At 46.1% G+C, this 22,203-nt stretch overlaps 1 protein-coding gene across 2 annotated transcripts in view; it reads right to left on the reverse strand.

Annotated features, from left to right (window-relative positions):
• The window catches only part of GRIK4 (glutamate ionotropic receptor kainate type subunit 4), a 665,019-nt gene that overhangs the window by 207,782 nt on the left and 435,034 nt on the right, over positions 1-22,203 (reverse strand). For both annotated transcript variants that reach the window (XM_082273781.1, XM_082273780.1), the window contains exon 5: positions 13,700-13,797. In XM_082273781.1, the coding sequence (XP_082129907.1) occupies positions 13,700-13,797 (98 nt within the window). The remainder of the gene's footprint in view (positions 1-13,699; positions 13,798-22,203) is intronic.

A 22,203-nucleotide genomic window follows, 5' to 3' on the forward strand; every position in this document is an offset into this window, starting at 1 on the left:
AACACACAGTAATGCCTAAAATGTATTAGCGTATAAGTGAGAATACAAAAGGTGGAAGAGCTTGCAATCTCTTAGAGTATAAAGAGGGATACAGAAGGTGGAAGAGCTAACTATTAGGGTATACAGGAGTAAACAGAAGGTGAAAAAGCTTACACTCTAATTAGGGTATAAGTGAAAATATGTTTAGGAAGAACTTACAAGCAATAAGGGTATATATATATGGATAAAAAAGGTAGAAAAGCTTGCAATCTATTAGGGTATAAAGCAGGATGCAGAAGGGTAAAGATCCTATAGTCAGAGTGCTCCAAGCATTTAGAAAGGTGGCATAGGTGGTGGCTAACACAGGTGCGTCAGCACACACCAAAACGCATAGTACTGCAGTACCATGCAATTTGGTACAGTGCAATTTTTATTGACCTCCTGCCTGGCCTACAGACAAATGACAGCTGCGGTGCGATCTGTTACCCGCTGTGTTCACCAGACACAGAGGATGACAGATCAGTGTACCGGGCCGCTGCCAGGTACCATGTGATCACATTGCTATTGTACACAATGAATGGCTACCATTCATACCCATTCATTGTGTGCTATTGTGCTGATCTCTGTATTTGGTAACAGTGATTACATGGTACAGACAGGGCCAATCACAGCCCTCCTGTACCATGTGATTAGCTATGGACAATTACAGCTATTCACAATGGAACACACATTCATAAAATATGGTTGCTTATTTAGCACCCTACAAGGTAGGTGCTAGGCAAAAGTATAGTGGGCCTTGGCTGCCTAACAGCAGGGCCATAATTTTCAGCTGGGCTGTCATGTCTCCCAGGTGTTGCTATTGAGACTGGGGAGTGTCCCCACTGGCTCCATTAGAGGGTTCTCATTGGACAGTAGAGGAAACCCAATCAGTGGCACATTCAGGCTTGTATCTACCCCAGAAAGGCAGATTCTGCCGCACAGGATTCTGGGAGTGGCTATAAGTTTGAAGGGAGCGCATGACGCAGCGTCTTTGGCGGGAAGCAGAGTCCCAGGAGGGAGAGTATATACAGGTGAGAGAGAGCTAGCGCTCTGGCGTGGGCAGGATGGAGCACCGGCTAACTATAGATATTCTAATGACAATCAGGTTTAAAAATGGGGGGAGGACGATATGTGGGCTGGGACAAATGTAATAAAGTCAGTGGAACAACACAGTCCACAATATAAAGTCCTTGTAGCAGGAGTGATGGTTAGCTGCTTCAAAGGGCTAGCTCCGTGGCACAGTGAAGTCACCGCTGTGTAGGCATGTAAGAAAACAAGAGAAAAAACAGAGCGCCTCTAAGTGTAGCAGTTTTATTGATAGGCTAAAAAAACATAATTGGTTAGACTCACTAGATGAAAGTGAGGTAGAAGCTTGTAGTGTCCGGTCATGCGTCAGAAGATGGAAGAGAGTCCCATGGGTCCTGGAAGGTGGAGGAGTCCGTGCCGGTTGGATAGACGGGTGGATGCTGTGCGATTTTTTAGCCTATCAATAAAACTGCTACACTTAGAGGCGCTCTGTTTTTTCTCTTGTTTTCAGGAGGGGGAGTATGGCTGTCAGAAGGATCGGGTGTCTCGGGTGGCTTGCCTGAGGATACGGAGAGAGCTGAGATGAGCTGCAGAGAGGATATGGTGTGCCGAGGACCAGCAGAGTTGAGGGGGCCCAGTTTCAGGAAAGCATTCCAATTTCGTGAGTACTGTAACTGCCCCTGGGGGTCTGCCAAGCTGAGAGGGGACCGCTCCGGTGAAGGTCCAAGGGATCCAGGAGCTAGCTAGAGGGGGGGCCTAGTGAGAGGACCCTGAAGTGTCAGAGGGAATGCCTAGTGAGAGGACCCCCAAGTGTCAGAGGGGGTGCCTAGTGAGAGGACCCTGAAGTGTCAAAGGGGGTGCCTAGTGAGAGGACCCTGAAAGTGCAAAGGGGGCACCAGCGGTTGAGCCCTGAAGAGTTAATGTGTACAGCGTGCAGTGTACAGTGTTAAGAATTGCAGCAGCACAAGCAGTTACAAGGAGCTACCTCAGTCAGTGAAGGGCTGGAGGGAGCGCTTCACAGGACTTTTGAGCTTCACAGAGTGTCAAGAGTCAAGTCTCACTACAGTCCAGGATCTTTTGAGTTAACCAGAGGGTTACGAGACAAGTTCTAGCACAGTCCAGTTATAAAACAATTTTCAAGCGTCAGTTAGCGTTGGTCGGCATCCAGCTGGCGTCAAGACAGCGCTGACAGGCATTTTTCTACAGTGTCCCAGTTTTAACTAGTTGAGCCAGAGGAGTATCCCACTCAATCCCTTGTCCCATAAATGGGCTGAAGGTGTCACCGGTAACAATGGCAGACCCATATCAGGCCCAATGCCTGGAAAACCTGCGACATTTGGGGGCTCATCTGGGATTTTGCCATTGGTTACTGGGCCGGTTGCCACTGGCAACGGCAGAAGAAAAAGTCAGAAAAGTCAATTTTTGTGCCCAGAACTGTTGTTCAAGTATCAAGCCAAGTGTGAGGCCGGATCTGCGGAAGGCAGGGAGAGTGGGATGAAGCTAGAAGTACACATAAAAGGTTGCTTGTGGCAACGCAAATGTTCAAGTAAAGCCTGCAACATGATGATAACCCTTGATATGGACTATGATATGTACTCTGCTGTCAGATGCTGGATAGCAGGGGGAAAAAGTGTAAAAGTGCACGAATGCTGCAACTGCTTAACAGGAAGAGGTCCCAGTGGGGACGGTGAAGATGGCGTTAGGGGTCCCAGTGGGGGCAGAGAAGAGGACGCCGGTGGTCCCAGTGAGGACTGTGAAGATGGAGGCCGGGGGGATGGGAAGAGAGGTGCCAGGGGCCGGGTGTGTGTGCATGCTATGTGGACTGATGTTGACCGTGCATTTGACAGCGGGGCATGTATTCTATATAGTAATTGCACTGATACTGTGAGGATCATAGTCAGCCATGCCGGAAGGGGCAGTGGGACTAGCCTCGGAGACAGTATGGAAAATGTAAATTGCACATGTATGGCTAGGAAGAGAACTATCAACCGTGTGAACGACAGCGGGATATTACTCTTGCCAAGCAAGGAGGGACAACTGGCTTCAGTGAAGGAAGGTGCAGTTATGGCCCTAGTGCAATTGAGAAGAGTGGATGCATGTCTGGCAAGTGACATGATTCGCTTAGCAGCTACTTCCCTGTGGGCTAAAGTAAAAGAGCATGGCATGGGAAGAATTACAGCACCGTGCGGGAAAGCGCGCCACATGCAGATCTGCCTAGCAGGAGGAGTCATCGCCCAACATGGCGAAAAGGTGGAGACAGTGGGAACATCCAGCCAATCAGGAGTGACCAAGGGGACCCTATTAATACCCCCTCCTTTGGGTGTTAGCGAGAGGAGCATGGCGTTTGTGAGAGAGCCAAAGAGTGTACCCGCTATCACTGCCCCCATGGGTGAAGACTCTGCCAGGCAGACCCAGGAGCAGGTCCACCAGCTCGATCCATCCCTAGTATGGGACACAGGTATCCGGATGGTGCCTGAAGGCGGACTCGCACTGTGCACGGGAGGCGGCCGGGACTTCCTAGGAGCGGTATGTCCTCAAGCTGCCACTGTAATATTGAAGGTGCAAGCGTGGGTCCAATGCGGGCAGTGTGGGTATCTGCTGCTCCGGGCAGAAAAGAGCTAGGGCTTACCCAAAAAGTTATATGTTGCGTGGGAGTCAGGCCTCACTCAAGAAGTGATCGGGACTGAATTCAAGTTCCTCCGCAGAGGCGGGAGGGGCATGTTGCGTCTGATGATGCAGCTGGAGGCCATGCCAGCAGTCGGTGGGCCTTCAATGTGTGTACGGGGGACTCTGTCGTAGAGTTCCCTAGGGAGGGGATACCTGCCAGCACAGATGACCGAAGGGTGGCCGGAGGATGTATCTACTCCAGCAGTAATGGCAGGATCCGCCCCGCATTAGTATTCGGCAGCCTGAAAAGCCTGCAGCTACCCAAGCCTCACCCACTAGCACCAGTGGTGAGGAAGAAACAGGCCTTGTACCCATCGGGTCCCCATCTTTCCAATGCAAATACAGATCGATAGAAGAGGGGATCGATGCTTGGGGGTCAGTGGATGAAACGGAGTGGAACTGGGGATCAGAAGCTGGGAGCAGCTCCCCAGGTCCTGAAGCAGCAGTGAACATTGATAAGGGGCTAAGGAAGCCCTAGAGAGAGGGGACTTAGCTCAGAAACTGGGGTTTTGTGACACTTATGTTGAGAGGATTCCAGACCTCACCCCTCCAGAAAACATTGCCAGAGCAAAGGATCAGAATGCAGCCTATGAAAGTATGATCCAGCGAGTGTCCACTCCATTTTCTCCACCAGGGAGGGATAACAGGAGAACTCTTCCCTGGCTCTCCTGGATGCAGAGTTGGCTACGGAAAAAATGTGGCATTTTAATATGGATACAATTATCCATATGCACCTAGAGAGGTGATGTTGCTCGTGGAGAAGTTCAGAGATTTCTGGTGCAATGAGATTACATGGGATTTCCTGTTTGTTCCCAAGCAATACAGGGACTACCCGAAAGAAAAGCTAAAAGAGAAGCTTAACGCTGTAAAAGCCCAGAGGAACTTTGGGCGCTCCATTTATATTGATAGAGTGGAGGTCCACCGCCCGGATGGGTCAGGTCAGGTCTGGTCCATCAGGGTTAAAGATAAACAAGGCGCCTATGTCTGGGTTTCCCGCCCTGATTACTATATCTGAGTGGAACAAATTATTGATTTAAAGAACTTAACCACTTAACCTCTGCTCACATTGCTGCTACTGCAGCAATGTGGCACGATCCCGTCCAGCGACGTAGACCTACGCTGGACTCCTCCCCCTGTAGGCGGCGCTCGCGCGCCGTCAGAGGCGCGCTCCCGCTGTTTTCAGTCACAGCGGGAGTCGGGCCAGGGGAGGAGCGGCGGCGATCGCCGCCACTCTCCCCCGATCGTCGGGGAATCGAGTGAGGAGATCCGCCCGCCTGTGTAAACAGAGCGGGCGGATCTCCTAAGTGACAGGCAGGGACAGATCGGAGTGTTCAGCATAGCTGAACATCCGATCTGTCCTTGTGTCACTCAGTCACCTCCCCCCCACAAGTTAGTAAGCACCAGGCATATATTAACCCCTCCCTCTCCAATAAAATGAACCCCTTCCCTGCCAGTGTCATTTTTACAGTAACAGTGCATATATATAGCACTGATTACTGCAGTAATGTCACTGGTACCCCCAAAAGTGTCAAAAATGTCAGTCAAGGGTCTGATCTGTCCGCCGCAATGTCGCAGTCCCGCAAAAAAAATCGCAGATCGCCGCCATTACACGTTTAAAAAAAAACCACCAAAAATGACAGAAATCTTTCCCTTAGTTAGTAAACGCAATAACTTTTGCGCAAACCAATCAAAATACGCTTATTGTGATTTTTTTTACCAAACATAGGTAGCAGAAAACAAATTGGCCAAAAATTTAAAAAAAAGTTGATTTTTACATTTTTTTGGGGGGGAATTTCATATAAAAAAATGTTAAAAATATTGTTATTTTTTCAAAATAAACGCTCTTTTTTTGTTTATAGCGCAAAAAGTAAAAATCGCACTGGTGATAAAATACCACCAAAAAAAAGCTCTGTTTGTGGGAAAAAAAGGACGTAAATTTTGTTTGGGTACGGCGTCGCACGACCGCGCAATTGTGTGTTAAATTTGCACAGCGCCGAATCGCAAAAAGTGGCCTGGACGTAAGACAGCAAAATCCTCCGGTGGTAAAGTGGTTAAAACTATGCATATCTGGCCGGCTGGCCATCACAACTGACCAAGGAGCTTCTAAAAGGAAATGTAATGCTGAATTTACAAGTTTGTTTAAGGTGTTCAAGTTTTAGTGTAGACCGTTTGGGCCATCGGGCCAGGGTCTTGGAAGACTGTGTGGGAAACCTTCCACAGTTCAGACAAGGTGAAGATACAGTTTGTTGCAGATTCAAGTGTATCCAGGAACTTTGGTGGGGGGTGCCCTGAAGGACCCCTGTGTTACTTCCCTGATTCAGCAGGATTTCAGGCCATCCAGCACTGTGGCTTGCCCTGTTTCCTTCAAGAAGTACTTTGAGAGACAGCAATAGAGCGCTGTGCCTCACTTCATCAACGGACTCTGCATAGTTAGCCAGTGTTAGGCTACAGACTTCTACTTGCCCAGGAGTGGACCCGGCGAGTCAAGACACTGGACAGCAGAGGTAGTCAGGGAAGGGAGTGGAAAGGTCACCCGTAAAGGAGGGTCATTCCACTCAACTGTCTAGATAGTTGGTCTTGTATTTTCCAAAGTGTATGCAGTTGACTAACTTTTGCTTCCATTTTCTCTACAGGTGGGCTCATCTTAGGGACAGTCAGTTAGGGAATGTACATTTCTGTGTGCTTTGAAATCCCCACCAAGTGAGTTGGTTTGGTGGGGGGTGCATCGTTTCCATGCACCTAAAAATGATTGTATATTTGTTCAGCAGAGTATGTATAGCTATATTTTTCCACCCTAATTTATTTGTACATTAGTTTTTCTTTTCCCCTTTTCCAGGTTTGTGGGATACTCCTGAGTTTTTAGCCAAAGTTTTGATAGGAGGCAGCTGCCTCAGAGTCAGAGGGACCTGACTCAGTTTGGTGTGGGGTGGATATAGCACCCTACAAGTGTCAGAGGGGGTGCCTAGTGAGAGGACCCTGAAGTGTCAGAGGGAGTGCCTAGTGAGGACCCTGAAGTGTCAGAGGGGGTGCCTAGTGAGAGGATCCTGAAAGTGCAAAGGGGTGCCAGCAGTTGGGCCCTGAAGAGTTAATGTGTACAGCGTGCAGTGTACAGTGTTAAGAGGTGTTAAGAGGTGCAGCAGCACAAGCAGTTACAAGGAGCTACCTCAGTCAGTGAAGGGCTGGAGGGAGCTGTTCACAGGACTTTTGAGCTTAACAGAGTGTCAAGAGTCAAGTTTCACTACAGTCCAGAATCTTTTGAGTTAACCAGAGGGTAACGAGTCAAGTTCTAGCACAGTCCAGTTATAAAGCAATTTTCAAGCGTCAGGAAGCTTTGGTCAGCATCCAGCTGGCGTGAAGACAGCACTGACAGGCATTTTTCTACAGAGTGTCCCACTCATTCCCTTCTCCCATCCCCAATATAAAATAAACAAAACAAACTAAAATAATAAATACAAAAAATACACTTGGGTATTCAGCTTAAATGGGCTGAAGGTGTCACCGGTAACAATGGCAGACCCATATCAGGCCCAATGCCTGGAAAACCTACTACACTTATAACAGTGATTATCAGTGTTGTAAGCAATCAGAGTGTGTGTAAAAAAACAAAAAAAAAAACAAATCCTGATCACCTTCCCTCAGTAGAACAGTGTTGCTTTGATAACACTGTATTTCTCTGGTCACAGAATATAACAAAAAAAAACTTTTTTTTACATACTGTCACCAGTCAGTATCCCCGATTACCACCACACTAGATATAATATGACACTGTACTGCAATGGTGACAGTATGTAAAAAAAAAAAATGTGAAAAAAACATATTTTTTTTAACTTCCTCATTTTCCAGAAAATTGTGACAAAAAGTTACATCTCGCCATGCCCCCTTCTAAATACCTTAGACTGTCTTCTTTCTAGAAAGGGGGGTAATTGCACTGTTCTGGCATTTTCGGGCTTCAAGAAATGAAATGGTTGTCAGGACATCAGGATTGATACATTTTCAGATATATATACCATTGTTTGTGGACTCTATAACTTTCCTAGAAATGAAGCAGTACATGTTGGTCTAAATTTAAGAAGATAGATTATTTATTTGCAAAATTTGCAAACAAAAACAAAAAAAAAACGTGTTTTGGTTTTTTGTTTGTTTTTTTTTTCAGTTATTTAGCAAAACATTGAAAACCCAGTGGCGATTAAATACCACCAACAGAAAGCTCTATTTGTGTGAAAAAAATATACAAATTTCATTTGGGTAAGTTGTGGCATGACTATGGTTTTGAAGTGGTTAAAATGTGTTAGGCAAATTATTTTGTGTGATTCTTGCGTATAGGGCAATCCACTGAAATTAATGGGCAGCCACTAGGCACTAGGCAGCAGCCTAGGGCGCACTGCCACCTAGGGGGCAGCCACGGCCACTAGTTTCCCTAATTTTTGCTGGCTTCCTAACCATCAACTGGCTCCCCCACACAGTCAACCATAAGACTGCATCTTGCTGCTCACTGCTGTTGTGCACACCTCCACAAGTTCCCTCTCTCTGATTACAGCAGCATTCCTCCTAGTGTGTAGTAGTTGTGTGCATAGGTGTTGGGCTACCCACTCAGTAGTTCACATTATTTATTGATTGCTGTTTTCTAGAATTACATTTATAATTTGAGGTCCTATTTATGTCATTCATAGCTTTTTGGTTTGTTATGGTCAAATCAGGGAGAGTGTAGCACTGTGTGTCGAACACCTTCCTGGTGTAAGGCTTTTTGTGGTTTTTGGAATTAGTAATAAAAGTGCACGCTGATAAAACAAACAACAGAATCAAATAATTTTGTAGGGCAAACTAGATGTAGTATTTGGGGTCCACTCCTCCATACCCAGGACCTGCCCAACTACATAATAATGGATACCAAACTACAATTGTGCTGCGCTTCAACCAAAACTGGAACATAAACTATTAAAATTAAAGTGTAATTAAAGTTAGACCATGACATTAAGGGTAACAAGGTGCAATCCCAAATGTAGCACCCTCCTATGTAGGTGCTAGTGAGAAAGTATAGTTGCTTACAAGAGAGGCTGCAGGTAAATCTATATTGTTCTCTGCCAACCAGAGAGCAGGATCTGTTAGTGAGGTATGCTCATTGTGCTCAGTATCCAATTCATTCAGTCTAGAGAGTGTTTCATGTTGGTCTAAAAGGGAGGTATATTGGACAGTGGGAGGAAACCTGACAAATGGGTGCATGGGCTTTTGATACAATTCTGATGATTTTCAGAAGGCGGGACGCCTCAGTGCATGTTGGGATACTGTATAAAAGCCAGGAGCACATGTGCTTGAGGTCTTTCATTTGAGAACGGAGTCCCGGAGGGAGGGGGTGGCTGCCTCCTCCTCTGTAGAGGTGCGATGCGGCCTCAGGAGGTCTTCCTGAGGGTCAAAAGAGTAGCAGGGAGGAGCTGAACTCAGAGGCCCAGGGAAGCTGACTGAGAGGGCACACTGGAAGACCTGTTTCTACAGTTTCGTGAGTACAGGAACTCATGTCAAGAGGTCTGACCTGAGGGAGGCCCCCCCTGCTCATAGGATAGTCAGTGGATGGGTGTCAGCAGGGATGCTAGTGAGAGTGTCCTGAAGATACGCTACGATAACCAGCGACGCACCTGATGACGTCAGCTGTGACGAAACGCGTCGTGCATGGTTACGTCATTTCCGCCCCACTGGTTATCGTAGCGTCCCGGAAGTAGCCGCCAACGAGTGACTCGCGGCCCCTACTGCTTCCTATACCTGCTTTTACCTCGTTCAAATGTGAGTGCGTTTTTTGATCTTTAATACTAATAAACATATCAAACGGTACATCACTATATGAGGTCTTCCTTTCCATATACCATCTCGGGATCACCCCCCATGGGTGAGAGAGGAACATTAAGGTGAACCTGTCGGTTGGCATATTTGATAGCGCTGAGAAAAGGCACCCAGGGATATTTTCTGCATGAGAGCCCATCGCTAGGATTTACAGAGGCGAGGCTATTATCCTAAAGCTGATTACCCCTGTAGGGGTACCTATCTCTGGTGAGTGCGGGACATACCGGAGGGGTGCACGTTTTTTCTTTCACCCCACACCTATCACCCGGATCACTTCCCGAATTATATTGTATCACCATTGGTTTTCAGAAATCACTTTCTAGCAAGCACTTTATGGACTGTGTTTGGACTTTTTTGAGTTTATATTGATATATACCGCAACAGATTTTGGTGTTTCCACTGGTTATTGTCACTTTAGCACTTTGATATTGTATTTATTGCACATATCACTTTATACCCACGATTTAAGTGTATATTTTATGCTTGATTTTATATTCATGTTTGGGTATTAATCTCTTATATCACGATTTTATTTATTTATATATAACCTTTATTTACCACGTTGTACAATTACACATTTTTGACATACAATCCCTTTCACTATATATATCTTTATTTTACTTCACATAGTAGTATTTTTACCAGTTATTTAACCCCTTCCACACCAATATATATATATTAACTTTAATAGGCAGCGCCATTTTACCTCGTTCTCCTTTACGGTGTGACAAAGATGTTTGTGATTTTCTTTACATCCCCAAACCGTATTGCAACAGGAAGAGGCCTGAGTTGTGGGACATCTTCTTGTCTGTGAAAGCTAACTGGAACTTGGGGCGGTCCATCCACATAGACCGTGTGGAAGTTCACCATCCAAATGGAACAGGCCAGGCTTGGGCTGTTAGAATTCAGGACTCTGCAGGAAAAACTGTCTAGATACCTCATCCGATTACTATTGCTGAGGATGCAGAGTTCCTATTCCCACCAGGAGAGCTGATTTGCTAAGAGGCAAGTTAGCCTGAGTGTTTGCCCGTGATGAGACGTTAATGTAAGAAGGGCTAGAGTGCCCGAAGAGCTTTTACTGAGTGTATATCAATTGATGTGAGCTACATGGGAGTCTTTTAAACTTCAGGAAGGGTGCACTCCATCAGTAGTTTCTAGTTTGCTTCTTAATATAAAATCCAAGACATAGACATGGCAAGCCAAAATGCTGAAATCCAAAATTTATTATGCAAATGTCATATTATACTGAATCCCCCCTCCACCCTCAGTCAAAATAAAAAAAATGAAATAAATAAATAAAAATAAATGTGACTATATAGAAATAAAGGAATCCCTTAGTGTGCCGCTGCATTAATCCCCTCAAAAATTAAATATAAATAGAGGATCAATCAGAATCCTCAGACTTCATGCACACTTCATGGTACATAAGAACTTACTTTCAAAGAGACAGTTTTTGGTGTCCCTGCCCTTCATCATCTTCATGGTAAGTAATAGGGTCGCACCGATATTGTTTCTTTTATTGGCAAGTACGAGCACAGATACTTGTGCACAAGTACTCGCCAATACCGATTACCGATACCTCTATAGTGTGATTTGAGCCCATACAAAATAATGGGCTAAAACCACACTGTATAGAATCGCATGCAATTTATACAGGAATGCGGTGTCCTGTCTGAATCACATGTGGTTTCCTGCACCACTCCTGTGAGAACCCAGGCTAAAGTTACTATGACAAGCCTGGGTTCACACAAGAGTAGTGGGGGAAACCGCATGTGATTCGGATAAGAATTACACAACGCATTCCTGTTCAAATCACATGCAATTCTTTGCAGTGAGACTTGAGCCCATTAATTTTTTAAGGGCCCAAACGCACTGCAAAGTTATTGGTTTCAAGTATCGGAGCATTTGCACGAGTATTCATGCAAATGCTTAGTATTGGCACCAATACTGATATCAGTACATTCCTAGTAAGTAAGACAAATCACAACAGAGTTTAAATGCCCACATATCATAAACATTTCACATAAACAAGGAAAAAAATAAACCGATGTAGGAGATACATATAAGATATTATCGAATTATAGGTTGCACCAATACTAGTGTATAGACGATACTGCTTAATAGGTGACAGAATAGTCTAGAATAGAAGAGAAGAGATCAGGAGGTTCATATCCTTGTCTCAGTTGTGCGCAGTGTCAATGAATAATTAAGGGAAAGGATTTTGTTCACCCCAACACTGAGAAGGTTTTTACAATCAGGGACGATTACACGTCAGTCATCACTTAAGAATTATGTGCTGTCCTGCCCTTGTAAATTTGTTTATGTTGGAGAAACATCTCAGAAAATAAAAGATTAAATAGTCACACAAAGTCATTCAGTCATCCAACCAACATTGCCAGTATCCACACTTTGCAGAGTAAGCTCACTCTGAAAGTGATTTGAGATATGCAGTCTTGGATGATGCTTCTAGAAGCAGGAGAGGTGGAGACAGCATTCAGACACTCAAAAAGAGGGGTGGACTGATGTATTTTCTTTCTTAGGCCCCTTTCACACGGGCGCACCGCCTGACGGAGTCCGTTCTGCTGAGCGGGGGATCGATCCGCTGATCCCCACTGAGCAGGCGGGTGACAGCTCCTTCTCCGCTCTGTGTGCAGAGACCGAGCTGTCAGATCCCCGCTGTCCTCTATGGGGAGTTTGGACGAGAACGGACCACCTGTCTGTTCTGATCCGATCCGATCCTCCAGACGGATGGAAAATAGGGTTTCCATCCGTCCGGATTTCATGGACAGGATCGGAATTAGAGAGCAGGCGGGTCAGCGGACACCCGCTGCCCCATAGGGATGCATGGGGCATCCGATCGGATCACCCGTGTGAAAGAGGCCTTAGGGTTAGGGTCAGAGATTTCTACTTATTTATTTATTTAAATAAACCTTGTATATTGTTTGATTTCTTTACAGGATTTTCCAACACTACATACATCTGACACAATTTATCTTGGTCTGCATGACCCATTAAGTGTCTTAAAAGAAGCCTGCTTTTATAAAGTGATTTTGGTTTTGTGGCTAGAGAGACAGCAGTTATGAGTAGTATTTTTGTATTGAGAATGATTTAAGTGGGAGTAAACTCCCTTGTATGATTTTTACCTATGGGTAAACCTATAAAAAGGCTTACCTATTGATGCAGTAAATACTGTATCTCCTAGACATGAACCATTTAGTAGATATTTACTTTAGATGCAGCCGGTGGCATCACTGGCGCATGCGCTCTGAAGGAATGGTATACCTATGCAATGCACACTAGCACATTATGACTTAAACTGCCCGATGCCTTTTTTTTTTTTTTTGTAAACGGTTCACTACCACTTTTACATGTTAGTTGCTATCTGTTTAGTGAGATTATAATAACTTTCTGTAAGTAGTAATGAGAGACTATTGCAAAAATCTGACATTTGATTGCTTGGATATTATATGTATCCCTGCCAAAGCTTACTTTGTTTCATTCATGTTCTTCCCATGGGGGGTTATTATGTTTCATTCACATTTTGCCATGACAGATTTATGCCTGTGTGAGCATTTAGAGCCGGTTAACACTAGGGCGACTTGTCAGGCGACTTGGTCGTCTGACAAGTCGCAGTGGGTCGCCTGCCATAGATTAGCACAGGACCCGTTCTAATAGGAGCGACACAAGTCGCTCCAACCTAGAAAAAGTGTCCTGTACTACTTTGGGGCGACCTGGAGCGACCTGCATTGACTTCAATAATATGAAGTCCGTGCTTGTCGCTCCGAGGTCGCGGTGCGCGCTGTGCACCGCGACTTCACAGGTCGCCCCGGCAAGTCGGGTCGCCTGTATGTGAACCGGCTCTTAAACTTGTATTATATTGTAATTTCTCTTAATTACTGGGACTGTGGAAAAGGGATGCCCAAAGCTATCTTCTTTTGAAAGCGTGTACTAAGAAATCTGAATATATTTGGGATAAGCAGCATTTTGGAGTGTTTTTTTATTTGTTTGTTTTTTTTTGGCTTTTATGTATTTAGTTCCCACTATTTACAAATGAAGAGCAACCACTTAGCATGCAAACACGACAGCATGACATCCAAACACACAAATGATGAGTGATCCATGCAAGGTTAGTATAACGTGGCATACAAGACCTAACCTCCTTCTCTCCACAGATGTTGCTGATGATGGAGCTGGATGACGGACTGTAAGATGGGCCTAGAACTCCCAAAACTCCTTTGGGTAAGATCTGGCACACTGCAACAAGGAGACAACATTTTCATATAACAAATTCGAAATTTTCATGCATTTCTATATGTAAACATTTCCATGGAGGAAAAAAAGGAGCATAAGTTAAATAAGCATTTAAACACATAAATATCACTACAAGCACGCAGTTTAGCATTTTTTTCACATACAGTATTTGTAAATAAATCAACATCTTTTTGCAGCCAATACTACAAATTAAATTTTTGCATTTCAGTAGCATTTGGTGGAATGGTTCTACAGACTTGTTTTTAATGCTGCAAACCAATAAGAACAACGTGTTTCCCCTGGCTGCCCAGTTCCACTTATTTCTGATAAATTTAGGACTATGACACAATTTAAATTTAAAGATGAAAGTGCCTAAGGCTTTGCACTGGAGGGTATGACCTACCCTTTCCAACCAAGGTGTATAGCACTGTTTCCATGTCATATAACCTTCAAATGGCTTACTTTGTCAAGGCAACAGCTGTGTTGATGTGGACCCTCCAGCTACATTGTATGTGACAGCCAATGAAAGGTAGGTGAACTTGTGAACTTTTTTTAGGATATATGTATTTATTTTCAATGCATTTTTACAAATGTAATAACAAATAAAATAATCATACTAGTCTCTCGTGACTCTTTACAGCAGGTTATTGTAGGCATAATAAAGTCTATGTTGGGCACAGAGAACTGGTCACAATGACAAACTATTAGAAAAAATTAGCTACATGGGGTGGTCAGGAGCCTGGATCAAGAGAAACAATTGCACGTGGATTTGAAATCCATCTACCCTATATTTTATCAAAGGCCTGTGGATTTTTGCTGAGATCATAAGTGGGTTTGTATAATGGTAGATTGTCATCGTCAGTTTCTTCTAAATTTTAGTAGATGGGGCAAGGACACTTTTCACTTCAGGAGAGTATACGTAGTAACATTTTGGCATGTTTAAAAATAGGTAAATGACGAAGGACACTTAATAAGTCTGTTTTTGTGGTACAAAATATTGGGAAGTCCCAGAGCTGAGAAGATAAAGTCATTGACCCTTAGCCAACAATTATAAACATATTGACAGGTCCAAAAATGATGGAAGAAGTTAACAACTTCTCCAATTTCCTGGAAGAAAATACCAGCAGAGTAGACCTATTTTACACAATCTAGAAGGTGTACTATTTTTTATACTGAAATAATTCCAGTCCAGGAAGTCACTGAGTTTTAAAAGAGTTTACACTTTTGGCACTCTGAATAGACCTTGTCACTCTGAATAGACCTTGTGTCTCTGCACCCTCCGTTGACACTTGTTATTGCCCCGTGCCCGTGCCCCGGGCGGTACATCCAGCAGCCTCTGTTTGCCTCCGCCTGATTCTGTGAGATGGGGCGCGGTGCACGGGTGGTTGCTCCGGGGGCTACAGTTGCTTTCAGCACCTGCTCGGTATGAGTTCTAACTCTTAATTCATCTGAGCCAGCTCTGGGCACTTAGCTTAGCTTAGGTTATTGTTATCTGTTCGTTTGATTGTTTTTCTGCTATGTGGTCCATATTTACGGTCCTTACTGTGTTTATAATTTTTTTTTTTTTTTAAGGTTTCCATCGGGTTCCCCTCCTAGTCTCCCCCATATTATAGCCCCCTTTAGGATCCCTTGAAAGGCGCTCCGCTCTAGACCTCTTCCTACCCGCCCCTTCCTCCTTCAGTTGGTAGATTGCAGTAGCTGGTTTAACAGGGGTTGGGAATCGGGAGGGGGGACCTCTGGAGGGCCGATAACCACTCATTCCTCATTCATCCTCACTGTTCACCTGCTCGAGCCCACTTCCATTACCTTAGTTGGCGGTGGCCCATAAGGTTACCACATCCCTCGGGCGGGATGCCTCTCCCTGTCCCTTTCTCGACATACTAGTCTGGGAACCCCCTGGGGAGACGGCCTTGGCCGCAAGGTTGTCGACACTATTTTTACTGTTGTTATTGTTGCACTTGCTGTTTTTATGGTTGCCATGACCTCTGTGTTTTTTTTTTTTTTTTTTTCTTTCCCTTACTGGTCTCCGCATGTTATAACACTCTCTGAACATGGGCTCCTGTTATTTTGGACTCGAGGATGGGCTCTTTTCGGTGAGTACTTGGTTTTCACTCCGTCTTCCGGTTTGTCCTACTCCAACCCCGCTCAGCGGTTGTTGCTATATATCAATTTGTTTAACAGTAGTGCTACTTTCCCCTACCGCTGAATTTCTTTGTTTCTGATCTCCCACTTGACCACCTCCCCCGGTCTCGGTTAGTTGAGTCTGGTGGTGGTCCCCTCCCGAACCTACACCGTCTCATCCCACCCCCCTCTTTTCCCCAGTGTATACTTTCCTCCCCCCTTTCCCTCCCAGTCGTGTCTGTCTGTCCACCCCATACGTCTTCCACTGTGATACTCCCCACCCTTCCCTTTTTTTTTTTTTTTTCATTTTATACATCTCTGCCATGCATACTTCCCTGAAGGTTTACTCCCTTAACGTGAGGGGACTGAACATCCCTGAAAAGCGTTCAAAGCTTCTCCTTACCCTTCGTCGGACGAAGGCTGATGTGATTCTTCTACAAGAGACTCATTATCGCTCGAATAATATCCAGAAACTTTTCACTAAACAGTATCCTACAGTTTATCATGCAACTTCTAAGGATTCTAAGTCTAAGGGGGTCTCCATACTCATGTCCAGGAACTGCCCCTTCGCGGTGTCTGAGTCCTTGGCGGATGAGAACGGACGCTTCCTTTTCCTTACCGGCTCCGTCCATGGCAGGGCCCTGACGCTGGCCAATATCTATGCGCCTAACAAACACATAGTCCCATTTTTCCGCTCTACCCTTCAACGGTTGACAGATTTTTACTCCGGCCAGATTATTCTGGGCGGGGACTTCAACGTTGCCTTGTCGCCTCTCTTGGACACTTCTCTGGGGTCCTCGTCCATTCCCTATGCGGCCTTGCGGTCTATTAAGACGTTGCTCACTACTCTGCTCCTCCACGATTCGTGGCGTACCCTCCACCCGGGCGTCAAGGATTTCACCTTTTTTTCCTCGCCGCACAACCGATATTCGCGTATCGACTGTATTTTCGTCTCCCAGGCTTTGTTGCCGGCTCTTTCTTCAGCGACTATTGAACCTATGCTCCTGTCGGATCACCACCCCATCAGTGCTACCCTCTCCTTCACGGCTCTACCACATCGCTATGGAGCGTGGCGCCTGGACGGCTCCCTCCTAAATGACCCTACTTTTGTTAAGGCCCTCTCTGACCGACTAAAGCTGTACTTTTTGGAGAATGCGGCCCCAGAGGTCAGTCCTGTCAATGTGTGGGCAGCACACAAGTGTGTGATCCGTGGTGAACTAATTGCCCTAGCCTCTAAACGGAAAAAGGAGCGTGTGGCTCACACGGAGACGCTCTTGTCCAAGATAGCTTCGCTGGAACGTTCTCACAAGCTGTCTTTAGCGTCTGATACCCTGGAGGAACTCACTAAGACCCGTCAGGAGTTGCTGGAAGACCTTGGTAGATCGGTTCGCAGGAACTTTGCTCTCTCTCAAGGCTTCTTCTACGAGCACTCCAACAAATCGGGTAAGCTCCTTGCCAGAGCTCTCAAAAAGAAAAGAGCGGCCAACACCATCCATTCCATTTCCGATTCCTCGGGCAAGGCGCACGCCTCTACCCCCGACATAGCGGCACAATTTGTCCGATATTACTCGGACTTATACAATCTGCCACGGGCAAACACGCCTGAACTTGTACAATCTAGGGCGTGTGAGATTCGCCAGTTCTTATCCCAACACTCTCCCCCACCACTTTCGGAGGAAGTATTAGCTCCTCTCAACGCCCCTATATCTGCTACGGAAGTCTTGGCGGCCCTTAAGCAGTCCAAACCTGGGAAATCCCCCGGCCCGGACGGACTGACGGTTGGTTACTATAAGTCTTTCGCAGATCAACTGATTCCGCACATGGTGAGGGCTTTTAACGCTTTCTCTGATATACCTGCCTTGGGGCCGGACTTTTTGGAGGCACATGTCGCTGTCCTCCCCAAACCTGGGAAGGATGCGACGTTGGTACCGAATTACCGCCCCATATCTTTACTTAATGTGGACATCAAATTGTTTGCGAAAGTGTTGGCTAACCGCCTTCTTCCCTCCATCCCCGAGGTGGTGTCCCTTGATCAGGTTGGTTTTGTCCCCGGTCGAGAGGCCCGGGACAACACCACGAAGGCAATCCACTTGCACCATTGGTTGTCCACATCGCGTACGCCTGGCTTCTTTTTATCCCTCGATGCGGAGAAGGCGTTCGATAGGGTGGCTTGGGACTACATGTCTGCCACACTTGAAGCCCTTGGACTAAAGGACCGGTTCTTGCGATTTGTCTCTATCCTTTACTCCAACCCCTCTGCCAGGGTCAAGGTGAATGGGTCCCTGTCGGACGCCTTCTCCGTATCGAACGGTACCAGGCAGGGTTGCCCGCTGTCCCCCTTGATCTATATCCTCACTTTGGAACCCCTCCTGCGCCAGATCCAAGCTAGTCCAGATATCAAGGGGGTGACTTTGAAAGGCAAAACATACAAACTGGCGGCATACGCTGACGATATCCTACTCTTCCTCACCGATCCTCTGCTCTCAGTTCCAAATCTCTTATCCGTTCTTGCACGTTTCCAAGATCTCTCCAATTTGAAAATCAATTACTCTAAATCCCGGGCCCTCAACATTTCCCTCCCTCCCTCTCTCTTACAACTCTGCCAATCCAATTTTCCATTTGAATGGGACCCCCACTCTATCACGTATCTGGGTGTCCAATTACCTAGTTCTCTTTCCGACCTTTATTTCAAGAATCACTTGGCGATCTTGAACACGGTGGAAAGAGACTTGCACTCCTGGCTGCAGGGTCATTTTTCTTGGTTTGGCAGGGTCGCCATTGTCAAAATGAATGTCCTACCTCGCCTGCTCTATATCCTTCAAGCTCTACCCATACGTATACCGCCCGCCTTTTTTAAGTCTTTCCGGCTTATGTGCTCTAGATTTCTGTGGTCCTCTAAGAAACCCAGGCTTAGTTGGGATCTGCTTACACGTCCTAAACAGGAGGGCGGTTTAGGATTCCCGCATTTACTCAAGTACTACCAGGCATGCCATCTATCCAGAGTGGTGGATTGGCATGCCCACTCATTGTCTAAGGATTGGGTGTCTCTTGAGGGGGCCTTGGCTTCGTTCCCAGCACACCACTTGCCTTGGTCGGCTCTTTCCAAGATTCCACGCCCCACATTAGCTAATCCCCTTACTGGAGCTACTGTAAGGGTATTTCATGCCCTCCGTGAGCAGTTGGATCTCTCGCCGAAGCGCAGCCCTTTGACTCCCTTACACTCCTCCCCTGATTTCCCCCCTGGCCTTCCATTTGTGCCTACCGAGGGCCCTTCCTCGGATATACCCTTTCAGGCTCGTCACTTTCTTGATAGCTCTGGACTACTCTCCTACCAGGATCTCTGTCAGCGTTTTCCGAAGGTTTCTATTCCCTTCTATTGCTATCTCCAAATTCGCCATTTCCTGACTCACACGCAGCCACTGCCAGAATGGGGCCGCCCCCTGACCTCTCTGGAACGTATTTGTGATGCCCCTGGTCCGCACCGGCACATGGTTTCGATTTTGTATTCCATGCTGTTCCCCCCCTCACACGCCCCCACGGAAGCTCTTCGAGCACAGTGGGCGCGTGAGTTGGGTGTGGACCTCACGGAGGAGGACTGGTCTCGCGTGCTTTTTCACATGCACAAGGGTTCCTTAAACGTGTTGACCTAAGAAACCGGCTATAAACTTTACTCTAGGTGGTATAGGACTCCAGACCTTTTGCACAAGTTTTCCGCCTCGAATTCTCCACAGTGTTGGAGGTGTCTGCAACATAAGGGGACTCTGCTGCACATATGGTGGGATTGCCCAGTTCTGCAACCATTCTGGAAGGAGGTTCACGCCTTAATCTGTCGTATTACCACGTACACACCTGACTATTCACCGGCGCAATTCCTTTTGCACCACACCTCCCTCTCCTATGCCAGCTACAAAAAGTCCCTGACCTTGCATCTGATCAATGCAGCCCGGATGTGCGTACCGTGCCATTGGCTGTCCACCACACCCCCGTCGGTTGCTGACTGGCTTCGCAGGGTTCAGCGGGTGGCGGAGATGGAGGACATCGTGGCCCAGGCCAAGGATACTCACCACCAGTATCGTACAACTTGGGTGCCCTGGACTCACTTTCAATCCTTGCCAGATTTCCAACGATTGAGCACCTGAGACTTATAGTCCACCTTGTGGCTCTTTGGATCCTGTACTAGGGGTTAACCCCTTATCCTGGGGTGCTTTCCTGGATGTTCAGTTCGCTCTGCCTTTTCTGACGCTTGTATTATGCCAGAGTGTATTGCCCCTTTCCACACGTTGTCCTTCCCTTCCTCCTTTCGTGTATCCCCTATTTACCCTACCTGTCTCCTCCCTCATCCTCCTCCCTTTCATCCCCCCCTTCCTCATTCCCTCCCTTTTACGCCTTTCAACAAATTACTCAGGGTTCTTTAGTTCGCACTCGGTGGTGGCTCGGCCTCCACCGACAACAGCTATGGCGCCCACGTTCAGAGATGTGTTTACCGGATCGCCACCTGTATGCGGTGGACCCCCCACTCCTTGACACAATTAGTTCCCTTTACGGGGTGTCGGGAATGGGGGCGCCACTATGCTTTATCATAGGAAGCTCCCTTGTTTCGGTTCTCATCAGGTGGATGGGCGCTCTACCCAGCGAACCCTTCCAATAGCCCTATGTCCACTTGGTGCTCCCACTGGCCCTCTGTTTTTACACCGAGTTATCACATGACACCTTGTGGGATTGCCTGTGCTCTCTTGTTGCTCCATGCATGCATTGTACTGTTTATATGTGTATCACTTTTGTATTTGATCACTTTTTGTGGGCTTTGTAACCTGCCCGTTACTGCTTTGTTCTTTTGTGCTATGTATGCTTTATTCCTTAATAAAATGTTTTTGAAAAAAAAAAAGAGTTTACACTTTTGGTATCTAGCGTTGGAGGTAGCAGTAAGTGTGGAATAGAAGATAGAAACTAGCTTGGTAATATTTTGTCTCCTCAGAAGTTTTTCAAAGGGAGCAACAATTGTTGGGTTAGGATAGGTTCCAAATTGCGTGCAACTAGCATGGTGAAACTGGTAATTGTACAACCCCATTTCTCAAAATAGTTAAGACGCTGTGTAAAATCTACATAAAGACAGATTGCAATGATTTGCAAATCTCATAAACCCATATTTTATTCAGAGTAGGATAGTATATCACATTTTTTAAACTGAGAAAATGTAGCATTTTAAGAAAAATATAAGGTCATTTTGAAATTGATGCTAGCAACACATCTCTCAGGGCCATGCTTACTGCAGTTTAGCATCCCCTCTTCTTTTGACAACACTCTGTAAATGTCTATGAACTGAGGGGACCAGCTGCTAGAATTTTGAGAGAGGAATGTTGTTCCATTCTTGCCTGATATAGGACCCTAACTGCTCAAAGTGATACTGAAGGAAATAAATTATTTAAAAAAAAAAAAATAACAAATATGATATACTTACCTGCTCTGTACAATGATTTTGCACATATCAATCCTGATCCTCCTGTAATCGGGTCCCCCGCCGGCACTGGAACAGGGCTCAGCCCCCCTCCCTCCTCATTGGCTGTGTTTGACAGAAGCAAAATGGGTCCTGCTGCCATGTCTGAGCCAATGAGGAGGGAGAAAGTCGGGAGAGGAGCTGTTCTCGTGCACATCGCTGAATCAAGATTGGATTCAGGCAAGTATTGGGAGGGGCTGGGGTGAGGAGGGGTTGGGGGGAGGGGGGGGGAGCTGCAGCTCAGTTTCAGGGTCTTGGCAATCTTGTTATAGCCTAGGCCATCTTTATGTAGAGCAACAATTATTTTTTTCAGATCCTCAGAGAGTTCTTTACCATGAGGTGCCATGTTGAACTTACAGTGACCAGTATAAGAGAGTGAGAGTGATAACACCAAATTTAACACACCTGCTCCCCAAGTCACCTGACACCCGGGACCCAATTTGGACATTTCCACTTAGGGGTGTACTCACTTTTGTTGCCAGCCGTTTAGACATTAATGGCTGTGTGTTGAGTTATTTTGAAGGAACACCAAATTTACACTGTTATACAAGCTGTACACTCACCACTTTACATTGTAGCACAGCGTAATTTCTTCAGTGTTGTCACATGAAAAGATAATAAAATATTTACAAAAATGTGAGGGCTATACTCACTTTTGTGAGATACTGTGTGTGGTGGAAAGGGCCCACAGAGTTCCAAATGGCCTCGACACACCTGGGGCTCCACCGTGGCCTTTCCTGGTGAGGTTCCTCAATTACAGAGACCGTGACCACATCCTTAGTGAGGCCCGCAAG

Source organism: Pelophylax lessonae (genome assembly GCF_965119305.1).
Source record: "Pelophylax lessonae genome assembly, chromosome: 12".
Lineage (NCBI taxonomy): Eukaryota > Metazoa > Chordata > Amphibia > Anura > Ranidae > Pelophylax > Pelophylax lessonae.